This window comes from Prionailurus viverrinus, chromosome A2, assembly GCF_022837055.1.
Source record: "Prionailurus viverrinus isolate Anna chromosome A2, UM_Priviv_1.0, whole genome shotgun sequence".
NCBI lineage: Eukaryota > Metazoa > Chordata > Mammalia > Carnivora > Felidae > Prionailurus > Prionailurus viverrinus.
The window spans coordinates 153,676,386-153,693,920 of NC_062562.1; the positions used below are offsets into that span (position 1 = coordinate 153,676,386).

The 17,535-nt window shown below is 38.0% G+C and overlaps 1 protein-coding gene and 1 non-coding gene across 3 annotated transcripts in view; one reads left to right on the forward strand and one right to left on the reverse strand.

The window, feature by feature from the left end:
• Nucleotides 1-17,535, forward strand: part of AKR1D1 (aldo-keto reductase family 1 member D1) — a 95,343-nt gene that overhangs the window by 68,685 nt on the left and 9,123 nt on the right. For both annotated transcript variants that reach the window (XM_047826198.1, XM_047826208.1), the window contains 4 exons: nt 4,045-4,122; nt 8,893-9,015; nt 13,500-13,609; nt 14,813-14,978. In XM_047826198.1, coding sequence (XP_047682154.1) covers nt 4,045-4,122; nt 8,893-9,015; nt 13,500-13,609; nt 14,813-14,978 — 477 coding nt within the window. The remainder of the gene's footprint in view (nt 1-4,044; nt 4,123-8,892; nt 9,016-13,499; nt 13,610-14,812; nt 14,979-17,535) is intronic.
• On the reverse strand, nt 7,786-7,858 carry TRNAM-CAU (transfer RNA methionine (anticodon CAU)). The gene has a single exon. It is a non-coding gene; the product is annotated as a tRNA-Met (tRNA).

Below are 17,535 nucleotides of genomic sequence, written 5' to 3' on the forward strand. Positions count from 1 at the left end.
CATCTTACCTCTCATCTTACAAGCCCAGTAGCAACAAACACATCTTTCTTCAAGAACTACCTGAAGCTTGCAAAAATGGCTAATAAATTCTAATACCCAGTGTTTTTCTACTAAGTCCCCTAAAGCTCCAGCCTTAGTAGGCCCATTTGTCTGAAACTCAAGCACAACAAGGCAACAATTTAACAGATTCCATGCTATTGCAGAGCAAGGATTTCCAATTCTTGGCTGAAGGTGGGAGACTTCTCAGTGTCCACAATTCCATATTGACCTAGCCAATTTCACATTTATGGCCCATTACTTGCCATACCGCAACATCTTTGTATTAGTCAGAGCTCCTGTTATAAATGGCAGAAATCCAACTCAAATTGGTGTTAGCTAAAAAGGGAGCTAAAAATTCCAAGGGATACCTAGTTCAGGCACAGCTGGTTCCAGAAGTTCAAACTATGTATATGGCTCTATCTCTATGTTTTAGTTGGCTTCACTCTCAAAAATCCCTCTCTATGTGATGATAGAATAACCATTGACATACCAAGCCTACATCGCCAACACAACTGGAGAATTCAGAGAAAGAGAAACCACACATTAAACCTCATGGAGAAATACTGAGTGGCCTTGCTTGGGCCATTTACCCATTACTGACTAATCTTTGATCTAAGGGCCAAATGAGTGACTGATTGACATCTATGGTTAAGAATGAGAGCTGAGTCAGCCCACCCAAACAATATGGAATGAACTCCTCCGGAGAAGATAGCATAGGTATGGGGAAATAACAGATTTCTACTGAACTCATTAATTAGAGGTCACTTAGCATAGTGGTAAGGAGCATGGGCTGCCGAGTTTGAATCTCAGCTGTGTGACATACAAGGCAGATGACTTGGTCAAGTTATTACCTGATCTCTTTCCACATCGCCTATTCATGGTATAGTGGAAATGTCTGTATGGACTTTGGAGTCACACAGAAGAGGGATTGACTCTCAGCTTTATTACTTACTAGTAGTAGTCACTTTGATCTTTATCTTTTTCTTTCTTTCTTTCTTTCTTTCTTTCTTTCTTTCTTTCTTATTTCTTTCTAAACTTCAATTTCATTATCAGTAAAATGGTGACAATAGTAACTCCACAAGTGTTGTAAGGAGTCATTAAAATTATATGTGTGAAATTACTGGCACAATGTCTGACATTTTCTTGATAATAAATGAAAGATAATATTCTGAAATGTTCGTGTGGAAAAGAAACTTAGTTATAAGATATCCCAATAACCTCATTTCACAGAAAAGAAAGTCGAGGCCCCAAACACGGAACTAACTAACTCAGGTTTAAAGCCCATTAGAGAGAAAAAAAAGATAATGATAAAGAAAATAAAGGCCATTAGAACAGGGAGCAGATGGTCAGTCCCCTGATGCCAACTTCATACTTGTTCCCCTATGTGACACTGCCCCTGGCTTGTCCTCGCAAACCTAACAATCCCAACACCCTGTGGACTACAGTGATTTTTTTTAAATTTCAGCCTCTTGGAAGTTATAACCTCAGCCCTCATCCTCACACAACTAACTTTACTCTTGTTCAAATGGCAGACTTCTAAGCTAAGTCTTAAATATTTGGAAAGAGCCTGTATCTAAAAGTGAGAAAATGAAATTTACTTCTCTCTGGCTGACCAACGATTTATAAAATCTTTTTGGCAAAGTAAATAGAGAATTTATATTCCTATTCTTAGATGGGATCAAGGCTCAAAGATACAGAGAGAAGGTAAAACTTTTTAACAGTTAGAAATGACACAGTATAATGACATTACCTCCTAAATGAAACTATAATTGAGAAACCAATCTTTTTTTTTTTGAGAAATCAATCTTTGAAACCAAAATATCACATGATTTTTCAATCTCATCATTTTTTAACAAGAAATCTTTCTTGCTAAAATATTTTAGCACGATGTTATTTTTTTAAATGTCAAATTAACAACAACACAATACAAAAACTCATAAGATGTTTTAAAAAGATGAATGAAGTTACTGCTGAATTGGAACGAGAGTCAATAGCACAGGTTTTTAGAGGGTCGAATTATTTTTCCAGTAATGCCTTACAGTAAGGAGGAGTAGAGGACAAAGACAAAGGGTTTATCTGGATGAATGAATTAGTAAGGTAGACACAGTAGAAGCTTCAGGGAGGCATCATAGAAATATTTAGCATGGGTGCAGGCTTGATAAGGGCTTAATTAAAACCTGGGGAAGTAAATATTATTTAACAGAGTTCGTAATGGAGGCATAAAGCCATTTCAGAACAGAAGTAAAATTAGGAAATGCAAAAGGCTCTAAGAAATAGAGAGAGAGAGAGAAAAAAAAAGAAATAGAGAGACTGAAATGAAAATGTGGGTCATCAGTGTTGAAAAGGTCAAAGAGCTTAGAAATCAGAGATAGAAAGGGTCATTAACATGAGTGATTATGGGGCATCAAGGAGAAAGGAGCCCTTTTCCTATTCTCAGTGAGATAGGAGGAACTGAGAAGACATGGTCTTCACTACAGAGGACAAATGGAGAAAATGTTATTGCCAGGGGGAGGTTTCATTCAGGTGAACTAACAGAAGGAAAAATTTTTTAAATATTTAAGAATATAATGGATTTTGTCCAATTGCTTGGTTTTCAACAAAAGAATTCCTATTAGCAAGGTCTACAGACTTCCATGCTGTCATCCAAATCCAAAAGACACCTTGTCCCCATATTATTTGATCACTTTCAACACAGGTGACTACTACCTTTTTCTTTAAACATTTTCAGCTCATGGCTCTATATTATCCTCTTAAGATGCTTTGATAGCTTCTTCTCTGCCAACCTCCAAATGTCATTATGCCCAGTACTCTATCCTTAATATTGTTTTACTGAGCCACATTTTCTTTAAAGGTGATCAGTCTCGTGGATTAAATACCACTTTATATACTGAGGACTCCCAAATTAGTCTGCAGCCAACTTCTCTCGTTTAATTGCCTCCTCAAATACCCACTCAAATCTAATTGACATTTCAAACACAAAATATCCACAACAAAACCCTTGATTGCTAGCCTAACCTCAGGATATGATCACCACCAGCCAGCCAAGGAGTCTAGAAATCATCTTTTATTTCTCTCAATCCCACTTCCAAGCCCACAACAGATGTGTCCCATTTTTAGAAGTCGTGAAAAAGAAGAAATCTGAAAAACAATGGTCTTTGTTGGGAAGGGATCACCCCAAAACTGGGTTTGATACTGAGATAATTTGTGAGGTAGAAAACAGATGCTAAACTCCTGGAGGTCCCAGAAAGGGAAAGAAGAGAACCACTGGTCAGGTTATTCAGAACTGAGAAGTAACATGCTGAGTTTTCCCTTACTCTTAGGAGGCATTCCATCCATTAGCTACACTTTTCTTAGATAGAGAATTTCCTCTCACCCTTAATGATGACCTTTGGCTTCTTATCGGAGTAAGAAATTTGGTGTTCTCAACTTTGGCAAGGGTTAGGGTTAGGTCAAAACAGTAAGCCTGAAAGTCCTAATTCTCAGCTTCTTCTACTCCTTATTTATGAGTAATTTTGTTATTAAGAGAGATTTTCATGGGGTGCCTGGGTGGCTCAGTTGGTTAAGTGTCCAACTTCAGCTCAGGTCATGATCTCAGAGTTCATGGGTTTGAGCCCTGTATCTGGCTCTCTGCTATCAGCATAGAGCCTGTTTCAGATCCTCTGTCCCCTTCTCTCTCTGCCCCTCCCCCATTCATGCACATGCACCTGCTCTCTCTTTCTCTCAAAAATAAAAACATCTAAAAAAAAAAAAAAGACAGGCAAAAATTCATGGTTTAAGAACAATAATAATCTGTCAATAAATAAAGGAAAAATGAATACCAGGGCGAGATAATGAGACTAATGGGTCATATTTATAATATATAAGTATAAAAATAATTAGAATTGAATTTCTTTCCCAGGGCCAGGGTATTCCTGGAATTCCTCAAATTCCATGGAATTCCTCAAATTCCATAATTTTAATTCCCAGATATAAGTAAAATAAGTTATGCTTGTTCTTTTTCTGTAGCCTGGAGATGATTTCTATCCTAAAGATGAGAATGGCAAATGGTTATATCACAAGTCAAATCTGTGTGCCACTTGGGAGGTAAGTCCAAATGGGCCTCTTATCTCAAAATACTACATTTTTAAACTGTGATCTGACTATTCCTGTTCAGTTTATGGAGATATACAGCCTTTGCTTCCAATGGAAAGTAAAAGAACAGGCATTTTGGGGGCCCCTGGGTGGCTCAGTTGGTTAAGTGTCTGACTTTAGCTCAGGTCATGATCTTACAGTTCGTGAGTTTGAGCCCAACATCGGGCGTGGTGCCTGGAGCCTGCTTCAGATTCTGTGTGTCTCTCTCTTTCTCTGTCTCTGCCCCTCCCCCACTCATTCTCTGTCTCTCAAACATAAAAACATTGAAAAAAAATTAAAAACCAGGCATTTTAACCATAAGCAAAGATATGTGCACTGAAAAATTCTTGATTTTGTTTTGATGGAAAAGAAGAATGCCATAGAAGGAAGAGAGAAGTGTAGAAGGAAAAAGAAAGTAAAGGAAATAAGTTCTAATGTGACCATAAATGAAAATGTACAGGTGAGATAAATTCACAAGTTTTTTAAGTTTCTCAAATTGAATTTATAAAAATCAGTAATATGATGTTTAAAAGAAACAAAGTTAAAATGATACATGAAAAACTGAAAAATAATTCTGGTTCCATTTCTCAGCAAGCTGTTGGCTCCTTCCACAAGATCATGAGAGTAGGAAAACTAGGGGAAAGTAATTAGAAAATCGGTATGGATTCTTGGGGGGGGGGGGGGCGGGGAAATGCCGATATTTTGAACTGGTATGTTTATGAGGTAATATGGCAGCTTTTACCTAGAGTAGAAGGCAGCCCAACAAACACTAGTAGGATTACATAGCAGAGGACCTTAGAGTTCTTTTTGTTCTCTCTTCTCTCCTGCTATAGCCTTGGGACAAATATTGTCTGCTCCATATGTGCAGAAACTTAAGATTCATGTTCAGGTGTCTTCAGGAATCAAATCAGAGTAGTCCTGAAATCCTGAACTTGTGAGAAGCTGAGAAAAACATAAGTTACTATCTGACCCCTGGTAGTTGTCTCCCTGGCTCTCCCATTCCAAACCCCAAAGGCTGAGAAATTACACTCTAACCAGTATCTCTTTCTAATAGATTTCCCCCCATAGGTAAGAGCTGAAGATCTGAATTGTGGAGTTGTTCTGAGGAGTGAGGAAGCATTGATTGGGTTTTCTGGTGTCTGGGGCTCTCCACCCAAGAGACCATATACTCCTTCCTGGCCTTACTGTCGATGACTAGTTTTAGAGCCTGGTATTCCCCTCCAAGGGACTGCCTAATAGCGTAGCCAGTATTCCCAGGAAAAAAATGTGTTCACAGCCCCAAATTACAAGGCATTTATTCCACAAAAAAGCAACAGATCTCAATTAGAAATCCCAACATACACAGAGAAAAGGACCAAGAACTTTAAATTAGCCAAATTATATATATATATATATATGTGTGTGTGTGTGTGTGTGTGTGTGTGTGTGTGTGTATTCATTCAAGGAGATAGGAAAAGATGTTAGCAATATGAAACAAGAACAAGAATACATTTAAAAAAACCAAGCAAATATAATAATTAGAAAAATCAAAAAATAATGCAATTGATAGGATGAAAATAGAATGGGTATAGACAGAGAAAAAAACATGATCAGATTGAATTATCAGAATAAGGAAATCCCCAACATGAAGAAGAAAAGGACAAGAAAAATTTTTAAATATGAAAGAAAAGATAAGAGGTATAAAGGATACAATTTGAATTTCCACACAATAGGAGTCTCAGAAAAATAAAGAAAGAAGAAAAAAAAAGAGGTAATATTTGAAGAAATAAAAAGAGATAAAGGGCATGGATTACCGAAGAGAAAAAGAGAAGATACATTACAGTGAAATTTCAGAATATCAAATATTAAGAGAAAATGTTCAAATCTCCAGACTATAGCAAACAAGCCAATAAAGAAAAGAAAATTGGAACAAAAAAATAAATTGAGGCGAAGACAGGGAAAGAAGAGGGAAAATGAATGGATGGGAAAAAGTAGAAAGCAAAGAGCAAGATGGGAGATTTAAACTCAGTTGTATTAATAATCACAATGTATGTAAATAGTCCAAACCACTCAGTTACAAGGTAGAGGTTGTCAGAATGGATAAAAAGCAAAACTCCAGTACATATTATATATAAGAAACCCATTTTATTTATCTTTTGAGACAGAAAGAGAGGGGGCAGTGAGGGAGAGAGGCAGAGGAAGAGAGAGATCATCCTAAGCAGGCACCAGGCTGAGCACAGAATCCAAAGGGGTGCTGGATCCCATGACTATGAGATCATGACCTGAGTCGAAATCAAGAGTCAGATACCTAACTGACTGAGTCACCCAGGCACCCCTAAGAAACCCATTTTAAATGAAAAGACACAAATAGGTTGGAAATAAAAGGTTAAGAAAAAAAACGAAAAGGGTAGAAAAAGACATACTCAGCTGATGGTAATCAAAAGAAAGCTAGAGTAGTTATTTTATTTAAAAAAATTTTTTTTTAACGTTTATTTATTTTTGAGACAGAGAGAGACAGAGCATGAACAGGGGAGGGTCAGAGAGAGAGGGAGACACAGAATCTGAAACAGGCTCCAGGCTCTGAGCTGTCAGCACAGAGCCCGACGCGGGGCTCGAACTCACGGACCGTGAGATCATGACCTGAGCCGAAGTCGGACGCTCAACCGACCGAGCCACCCAGGCGCCCCTAGAGTAGTTATTTTAATATCAACAAAGATTACAGAGCAAAAATTATTACCAGGGATAAAGAAGTTTGTTTAATAGGGCGCGTGGGTGGCTCAGTTGGTTAAGCGCCTGACTTCAGCTCACAAAGAAGGTCATGATCTCACGGTTGGTTCGTGGGTTTGAGCCCTGCGTTGGGCTCTGTGCTAACAGCTCAGAACCTGAAACTTGCTTCAGATTCTGTGTCTCTATCTCTCTCTGCCCCTCCCCCACTCCCTCTGTGTCTCTCTCTCTCTGTCAAAAATAAATAAACATTTAAAAAATTTTGTTTAATAATAATGAAAGGATCAATCCTAAACATCTATGCACCTAATAACAGAACTCCAAAATACATGAATTAAGAGAACTGAAAAGAGAAAGAGAATAATCTACAATTACAGTCAACGATTTCAAAACCTCTCTCTCAATAATTGAGATAGTAAGTACACAGAAAATCTATAGATTAGAGGAGATTTAAATATTATCAACCAGCTTAACCTAATTGACAATTATAAAGTACTTCACCATAATATAACAAAATGCTATTTTTCAAGTGCACATGGAACATTTAGCAAAATAGTCCAGTGTCTGAGACATAAAACACATCTCAATACATTTAATAATATTCTTTATGCAAAGTAGGCTGTCTGATAAAATCGGAATTAAATTTGAAGTCAATAACAAAAATATATCTTAAAACTCATCAAATATTTTGAAACTAAGAAGCATACATGTAAATAATCTGTAGGACGAAAAATAAAATCTTTATCAATATATGTATGTTAGCAATGTTCAGGTGGAAATTAAGTTTTTAAAAATTTAATTATGAAGTATTTAATAATTAAGTGAATATAAAAATATTAAGTATTTAGAGATAAATTTAACAAAATCAGTGCAAGGCTTACATAGTAAAAACTACAATGCATTACTGAGCAGCTTTTTTATAAGTCATCTCTATACCCAACGTGAGGCTTGAACTCACAACCTCAAGATCATGAGTCACATGCTCTACCAACTGAGACAGCCAGGCCCACTACTGAGAGAAATGTTTAATATTTTAAATAAGTTGAGAGATATATCATGTTCTTTGATAGAAGGACTGACCATAAGGATGCCTGAGTGGCACAGTTGGCTGAGCATCTGACTTCGGCTCAGGTCATGATCTCACAGTTAGTGAGTTCAAGCCCTGCATCAGGCTCTCTGCTCTCTCTGCTGTCAGCACAGAGCCGGCTTTGGATCCTCTATTCCCCTTTTCTCTGTGGCCCTCCCCGACTCATGCTCTCTCTCAAAAATAAACATTTTTTAAAAAGATAAAAAAAAGATTGACTATATTAAGATGTTAATTTTCCCCAAACTGGTCGATAGAGTCAATGCAATCCCAGTCAAAATCCCAAAAGAAATGGAAAAGCTGATTCCAAAATTTATAGGAAATGGCAAATAGCATAATGATAAAAGATTCACTTACCAAGAAGATATACCAGTTTTAAACACATATGTACCATTTAAATTATCTTCAAAATATATAAAGCAAAGGTTGATAAACTATAAGAAGACATTGATAAATTCTTCTAATACGGTGGGAGATTTCTAACATATTCCTTTAAGTTATTGAGAAGCCAGGAAAAACTAGACCTAATTTTATATAAGATGTGTGTATGTGTCTGTGTGTGTGTCTATATACACATATACGTATGAGACAGAGACACACACAGAGCAAGAGGAGAAAAAGATATATATATAATAATAGGAGAATATACATTTTCACACACACCAGACATTTATAAAAATGGATCAGGTCCCAAGCCACAAAGCAAACCTCAACAGCTTTCAAGAAATAAGATCATTCTTAATGCACTGGTATACCTTGTGAAAATGCAAGGGGGAAGATATGGTGTACAATATTTCCCAAACAATTCCTGTCTGTCTGTCCCGCTTTTTTTTTTCTTCACACACGCCTATTACCATACCCAGGGACTTTCATTCTTAAAGAATTCATAGTCACCCTCATAGACATCTCCTTTGTTTTGAGGCTTTTTTGTTGACCCATTGGCCTTTATTCAACAGGCTTTGGAAGCTTGCAAAGATGCTGGCTTGGTGAAATCCCTTGGAGTATCCAATTTTAACCGCAGGCAGCTGGAACTCATCTTGAACAAACCAGGACTCAAACATAAGCCAGTCAGCAACCAGGTATAGTTTGACAGGATTGGTGGGAGGTGAGGAATTGGGGTGTGTGTGAGGGGTAGAGGGAGATTCCAATGTTTACTTAACAGCAAGAACCCTGATCTAGGAGTCAGAAATCTTGTGATCACTCTACATATATCTCATCAGAGGACCCTGAGCAAATCTTTTGACTTCTCTCACTATGTGTCTCTTACGAAAAGATTTTAAAGTTCAAATCCAGGCAAAGGTAACCCAAACGATTTTTGGAAGAAAAATAATGAGGGTGAGCTAGATCTGCCAGATATTAATATATACAGAGTATTTAAAATAATGTAAGATTTGTACAGAACCAACATACAAATGAGTAGAAAATAAGAAATAAACAAGCCCCAAGTGTAATAAAAACATAATGTAAAAACAACAACAACAACAACAACAACAAAAACGTAATGCAAACTAATGGCTAAGGGATGAATTTGTCAATAAATAGTGTGGGGGGAAGGGCTAGTTCTGTAGAAACAAATCTAGATCTTTGCCTCATGTCATACTCCTAGCATCTCTTTGATCAGCTGTTAAAGAAGAAAGAGGAAGTCATTCGTGAATACTACAAAACATTTTTAGTTTTCTGGAGTTATATATAGAAAATGTAGCCATGAGAAAATTATAAAAGAAACTGACGCATTGAACAGTATAAAATGTTAAACTCTAAAAATATTAGGAAAAAAAGAGCAAACAAAAATGGATAATTCCATTTTTGAATGTAATAGAAAGGGGGAATCATATCCCTAATTCCTACCCCTCACCAGCACATCTTCCTGCACCCTCAAAAACAGTATTTTGTTATAAAGCGTGAAATGGGGAGCCTGGGTGGCTCAGGCGGTTGAGTGTCTGACTTCGGCTCAGGTCATGATCTCACCGTTTGTGAGTTCGAGCCCCACATGGGCTTGCAGCTTTGGATTCTCTCTCAAAAATAAAACACTTAAAAAACAATGAAAAAGAAAAGAGGCACTAGGAACAGTAGGAACCTCTGTTATTTAAAAAATTAGATAACTAAAAGGCTGAAATGACACACACATTTCTTCTTACAAATATATAAAGAAAGATGGCGATTTTTGACCTCAGAATGAAAAATGAGGAATTTGACAGTGTGTCTCCTTATGACAAAGAGCATGTTGGAAGATCATAGCTGATTCATGTGTTTCATGGTGTCTGAAGGCAGAGTATATCAACCCTATAGAGATAGCACAGATCAAAGTGCAGGTCTACTGGCCGGCCAGCCATTACCCTGTGCATTGAGTAGGACCACCTCTACTCCAGAGACACAAAAAAGAGCAGCTTTCAGTTCAAGATCACGATGAGCATACTGTGGGCCTCATACAGAGCGGACACATTTTATCTATGAGGGATACATACCTGGAGACCTTGCATAAGTCAAAATTCACATATTTAAAAATTAACTTTCCCATTAGAATAAATTTAAAGCATAATTTGCAGATTTGTCTATTTTTCCGTGGACTTTATGAACAAAGTCACGTAGAATATGACCTTGCTCTCTACTAATTCTCAGAATCTGAGCATTCCAAACTTCCCTAGTACTGTCCAAGATGTCTGTGTTGACACAAAGACATGTGTCTCCCAGGCTCCATCCCTGGCTTAGTACCTCCGAAAGTCTTCCTCGTGGGCAATTTGTCATGCAGTGTTTTCCCAGCCTAATTCAAAGGAGACCTTTGAATTAGACCTTAGCTCAGGTCTTTTAATTTTTATACACCCAATTCTAACAAATGAAGGAAGGGGAGGGGGAGAAAGGAAAGATCTCCAAATTCTTCATTTTTTTCCTAACCCTACTCACTATGCCTAAGTCACAGACATCTGACTTAGGAAGCAATAAATATTTTTTGAGTGATTTAATTAATGAAAGGAAAATTCAGCATAGTTTTTTTACAGAAAGGCAGAGAATGAGGTTAACATCTTCCTTCACAGCTTCTGTCCAGCTTAACTTCACCTTGTGAGATTTTGCTATCTCAAGTCCCACGCTACCAAATAGTGTTGAAAAAAAAGCCCCAGACATGTCAAGACACTGAGAAGTGACATCAGTTTTACATAGTCAACAAGAAAAAGTAAAGACCGCATCTCCAGTGGCCCGTCCACAAAGGGCCATAACCAGTCCCTGGCAAAGAAGGAAGCAAGTGTGCTTAGCCATCCTTCTCCTTAGAAATGACGAAGTTCCAGGGCAACACTGGCATCAAGGCCCTGTGACATCAGACACCGTCACTGCCCTTCACCTTAAACTCGGCCTCCGGTGCCAGCAGACCCAACAAGGATCATCTGCTGGCCTCAAATGACCCCACCAAGCTGCAGTGCTGATGGAGCCCTTCTGTAAAGTCTGCAGGACCAGTAATTCTTTCTAAGATTCTGGCTTGGTCCTGTCTGTCTGTAGAGGTACCATTTCCATTCATTCAACAGCCATTGAGCACTGGCCTTATGCCACGCACTTTGCTAGGTTCCAGGCATGCATAAGTGACCAAAGACAGATACAGCCCTTCCTCTCGGGGCACTAGCTGTCTAGTGTGGAACAGACATCAAACAATCACAAAAGTTATTGATAGTTAGAAACTGAGATAAGTGCTCTGAAAAAAAAAAGGAATATGGTTCTCTGTGTTCGTATGCACATGGATCTTAATAGCTTATCCACTCCCACCCCCACATTTCCCTCACTGGGTGTCCCATTAGTGATACGCCCCAGGATTTTTACCTAAGAACTGTCTATGCAGGGGTGCTTGGGTGGCTCAATCAGTTAAGCATCCGACTTCAGCTCAAGTCATGATCTCGCGGTTCGTGTGTTGGAGCCCCATGTCGGGCTCTGTGCTGACAGCTTAGAGCCTGGAGCCTGCTTCGGATTCCCTCTCTCTGCCCCTCACCGACTTGCACTCTCTCTCTGTCTCTGTCTCTCTGTCTCTCTCTCTCAAAAATAAACATTGAAAATTTTTAAAAAAAGAACTGCTTATGCAAACATTTATATTAAATTAGGTTATGTGATGTTATTTGAGTGTATATATTAACTCTCAAGTTTTTGTTGAGTAGATGTTTCTCGAATGTTACTTAGTGCAACTCTGTATCATCCCAAATTGCCATTCACAGATTCAGTTCAGTCATAGACTCAATATGCACATACCTATTTGTTCTGTTTCTAACTCTAATTGCCTTATTATGTATATCTTTTGCCACAAACCATATGAAATCCTTTTGCAAAGAGTAGGTTATAAAAGCATTCAATGTATATATAAACATACACACACATATTTACATACACGTATACACACACCTGCTTCTACATTAATAGGCCAGAGACAGGCCACAGCACTCCAATCTGATTAGAAAGGAGTCCTTGTGGGGAGACCGAACTGCTGTGTTTGGAGTGAGCCGGTAGGCATGAAATGAAGGAATTCATACTTAGTTTCTAAGCAGTGAGTGACATGACGAAGTACATATTTTGGGGAGACTGGTCTACCAATAACAGATGCAACTGGAGATGAAAAAGCAGCGAGTGATGTTGGAAGGAAACACTAAGAAGTGTGATTCCTGCCTTATTTTAGTTTCTGTGTTACTTTTTAGAATTGTTTAAGAAATGTTCCAAAGGAGAGAAAACCCACAAGTGTTTCTTAGGGTCAGGGAACAAGATTATGTCAGGGAGAAAAAAAAAAAGGATATCAAATGAGAATGGGAATAAGACCCACCACTAAGAGGCCCAGTTTTATCTTTGCAAATTCATAGGTAGCGAGCGGGTCCTTGGGCCTTCTAGAACTCAAACCAGACAGTGAAAATAATAATTAAATACTACAACTATTTTAATTCAGCCTTGGTTGATTTTAATTTAGAAAGGAAAGAAAAGCACAGGCCCAAAATTACCAGAGGGGTTAAAAGAAACTTTGCGAAGGACTTTGTGACACAAACATTTTTAGTGCGGGACTCTTGCCAATGAGACACTGAAGATAGATGTAGGCCTGCACTGGGCGGTGTAAAGACCTCTCGGCCGAGAAGACAAAATACATCTTTAAATTTCATTTTATGCATGCTCTACCTCTCGTGAAAATGTTCTTAGATGCTCGATAGCTACAGAGAAAAGGCTTCAGCAACATGTCGCTGCTCCCTATCGAGACTCTAATCTGAACCTTGAGACTGTATTGTTGTCCTAGAAAATTGTATTTGCTGGAATGGTCACTATAAATAATTAAGTCTGTTCCGTTAAAGATTTACACTATGATAGCTACATGAAATTGAATTTGCTCCCCGTTTATTTTAGAATTAATCCACAGGTGGTGACCCCACTAACCAAGTTGTAAGTAATCTCACCATAACGTGAACTTCCTTGTTAAGAACAATATTCAGCATTTGCCTCATTATCCATGATGCTTTTAGATGGGTTTTATTGAAGAACTTTTAAAAAACTGTGTAAAACTGCATTCACTACAAGGCTTTGATTTTGTGCTCTGCCCTCCAATGCAACCATGTAGGTTGAGTGCCATCCGTATTTTACCCAGCCCAAACTCTTGAAATTTTGCCAACAACATGACATTGTCATTATCGCATATAGCCCCTTGGGGACCTCAAGGAATCCAAGCTGGTAAGTAAGACTCTATGTCTGCTCAGGAGTGTTTCTTTTGGTGTAGAATGTGAGACTAATGTGAGTTACTTGAATGACATGACTATTTGGCTCTGTGATTTTAAGAAAGTAACTTAACCCTCTCTGAGCCATGCTCTGTGTATACAAATTGGAGCTAATAAAACCTCCCTCACAAAGGTGGGTTAAGAATTGATTATACTGTATGTGTAAAATTGCCTAGCAGTGCCTGAAACATAGGAAATGCTCCATAAATGTTAGTTTAGGTATTATTTGACAAAGATTCTCCATGACCAGATCCTGAAATTTTTTATTTTTTTCTTTTTTCTTTTTTTAAAATGTTTATTTTTGACACAGAGAGAGAACACGGTGCCAGGGCACACAAGCAGAGGAGGGGCCAAATCTGAAGCAGGCTCCAGGCTCCCAGCTCTCAGCCCAGAGCCTGATGCAGGGCTCGAACCCACAAACCATAAGATCATGACCTGAGCCAAAGTCAGACGCTTACCAGACTGAGCCACCCAGGCGCCGCAGAGAATTGTTTGAGCTCTGTGTTCAGTGGCAGCACTTGTGCTGTGTGTGATGTGTTCAACACACTTAAGTAGAAATTTTTCTACTCGAAGATGACTCCGAGAGTTGTGCCTCTGTTTGCTCCAACAGAGCCTTCCCCTGTGTACCTACTTCTAACCCAGTTATCTCCGTAAGACTCACCCAAGAAGCACTATTTACCCTCTGAAAGACACAGCTCTATAAATTTACCTCTTTATCTTTTCCTGATAAAAGCAACCCTTTGGGGTGCCTGGGTGGCTCAGTGGTTAAGTCTCCAACTCTTGACTTTGGCTCAGGTCATGATCTCACAGTTTGTGAGCTTGTGCTCTGCCTCAGGCTCTACACTGGTGGTATGGAGCCTGCTTGCTATTTCTCTCTCTCTCTCTCTCTCTCTCTCTCTCTCTGTCTCTCTCCCTCTCTCTCTCTCTCTGCCCCTCGCCCTGCTCACACTCTCTCTCCCAAAATAAATTTTAAAAATTAAAAAAAAAAAAGAGCAACTCTTCACTGAGTGCTCTGCACTCCAAGAAATTGGTTACAGGTGACCCGAAGTGTCCCGGTAGGTGAACAGGTGGATAGGGAGACGGAGGAGGAGGGCGATGGACTAACCATCCGTTGTCATGACTCGAGCTAAATATGATGCACGTTTTGATTTTTTTCAAGGGTGAATGTATCATCCCCACCTTTGTTAAAGGATGAACTTCTAAATTCATTGGGGAAAAAATACAAGAAGACAGCAGCTCAAGTTGTTTTGCGTTTCAACATCCAGAGAGGAGTGGTTGTTATTCCTAAAAGCTTTAACCCTGAAAGGATCAAAGAAAACTTTCAAGTAAGAGAACTGCTTCAGTACATGTAAAACCTAGAAGGCATTTTTGTTTTGGAGTCTGGGGTTTTTTTGTTTTGCTTTGTTTTAGAGAACTTTCTGTTAATTTAATTAATTGTAATGCCTTCACATTTTCTTTTATACCTGCTCCCCAATCCACACTCTCTAGGTCTGAATTTAACTGTAGCTGAGTTTGAGAGAGTCCCTAGTACTTTGAGGGTTTCCATGCTGCTTGTACATTACCTAGCTCCCTTACTCTTCTGTTTCCTTACCTATTGACTCTTACCTACTCACTTCTCCACCAGCACAGGAGCAATAGAAGGTATAGAACTTGAAATTCCTAATAGTAAACTTTCCACCTTCTTAATGGCTCTGGGAGAAGTGAGGAACAAACTTGGAAATCATTGAAGAAGATCATTAGACTTCATGAATGTCACTTGCCTTTATTTCCTCTGTAAATACTCCATGATCAGCACGGTAACTTACAGGCGAGAAAAGAGGCCACTAGACAAATGAGTGATTAGATTACCTTGCCTACTACTTAAGACTAAACTGCTAGGTAAATACAGCCATAGAAAAGTACCATGCAAAAGTAATTACTCATTAGTTAATAACTTAAGAAAGTGAGCTGCTTTTGTCTTGTTCATAATTAAAGAGGAAAATGAGATTGTATTTATCCCCTCAGATAGGAAAATAATCAGAATATTGAATATGTGGGAAAACATATTGCATATACTTGCATATACTCCTGTTAGAAACATTAACTGGCTTAAGATTTGGAGAAGCAGGATGTCACTTATCCATAGCCATCAAAATTCAAACCCACATATCCATTTGACCCAACAATCTCGATCCTATATTTACACATACATGCATAGAAACATGGATGTTTACTATTGCATGATTTATCATTTTTAAAACCTGGAAACAATCTCCAGTAGAATCTTATAAAACAAATTATAATATATTTGTATGATGAAATATTATATCGCCATTTTTAAATAATAGAGTGGAAATATAAATACTTCCATGGGAAGATATTCATGATATTAGACAATTTATCTTCAGAGATCTTTTGCTACCCCATGACAGAATGCAACTCAAACTCACCAAAGAAAGAGAGACATGATTTATTGGGTCACAGAACTGTAAATTCCATGGATACATCAGACATGACTGGGCACAGGTATGCAAATGATTTATAAAAGGACTGAGTTCTCTCTGTTCCTCTGTACTCCTCCCACCCCTTACCTTCTCTGTCTCCACGTGGCAGCACAAACAGTCCCTGACATCTCCTGGCTAATCTATTACTCATATTCAGTGAACATGATCATAGGTAAAGGCTTCTGTGAGGGTCTCTATCCCTGATTGTCCCTTTGTGGGCCATGAGCCTCTGCCATATTAATCACTGTATCCAGTGAATAAGACACTTTGATTGCCCCCTTGGACTACATCCTGTACTGGAAATGGGTTCATGTGACAAACAGCCCTACGAGATGACAGAAGAGAAGTTCATAAGAGGAGAAAGGGGATTCTGTTACTAGCAAAAAGGGCAAAGAATGATAAACAGTTATACTACTCACAGTATTGTAGCACTTACCAAAGTACTTCTTACTAAAAGAGGTTGACACTGTTTTCAGCCATCTTAAAACAATAGGGTATCTGCATGGCTAATGTATTGGTTCATCAAAAATTAAAACAAGTTTTAATGCACCTGAAACAAATGTTTTCATGGATTCAAAATTTTACTGTTCAGAGATTGAGAGTAGTTACTAGTAGTCTGTGAAATGGAAGGTTAAAACCTTTGGAGTTTATATCATTTTGTGAATTACAATTTTGTACTGGAAGAACTGTCATTCTCCTTAAAATTTTTATTGCAACTAATTCTGCTATATCCCATATATTTCCATAGCCCAGATAATAAGGGATTGGAGTTCAGAGGTTCACATACCACAAGAAAACATGAAAGAGATACAAATTTACAAAGAAAATGACAGCTGAATTCACAGCCAATTTCCACTCTACAGGGTTTAGACTTGCCCTACCACCACAAATTTTGCTGGGTGTTAAAACCAATATTTGACAAAATAGAAAATTATTCCCTTCTAAACTGAAAATTATGAAAGTAATTTTAGTTATTTTACATTCAATAAAATTTACATTATAATTGCATATGTGTACTAAATGTTAGAAGAAACTGAGGTAAAATAAGCCTTAAAAAATATTGTATAAGATAGGAAATATCCACAAAACATAAAGGGTAAAGGGAAACTTAAATATATTTACAATAAAAGAAGAAAAAGTCATAGAAATAAAAAATTGTGTAATAAAAATTAAGTTAAACCATAAACTTAAAAACTCTATAAAATTAAGGGTGACGATGAAGAAAATAAAAAAGCAGGATATTTTTAACATTGAAACAATCAAATTATACCACCCACTATCCAGCCTGTTACCATCATCCACTGATCCCCATTCCTTGAAGGTTTTATCTCTTGATTCACTTTCCTTCTCTCCAACACTCCTCGCATCACAATTCTTCATGAATTCAACATACATAGGG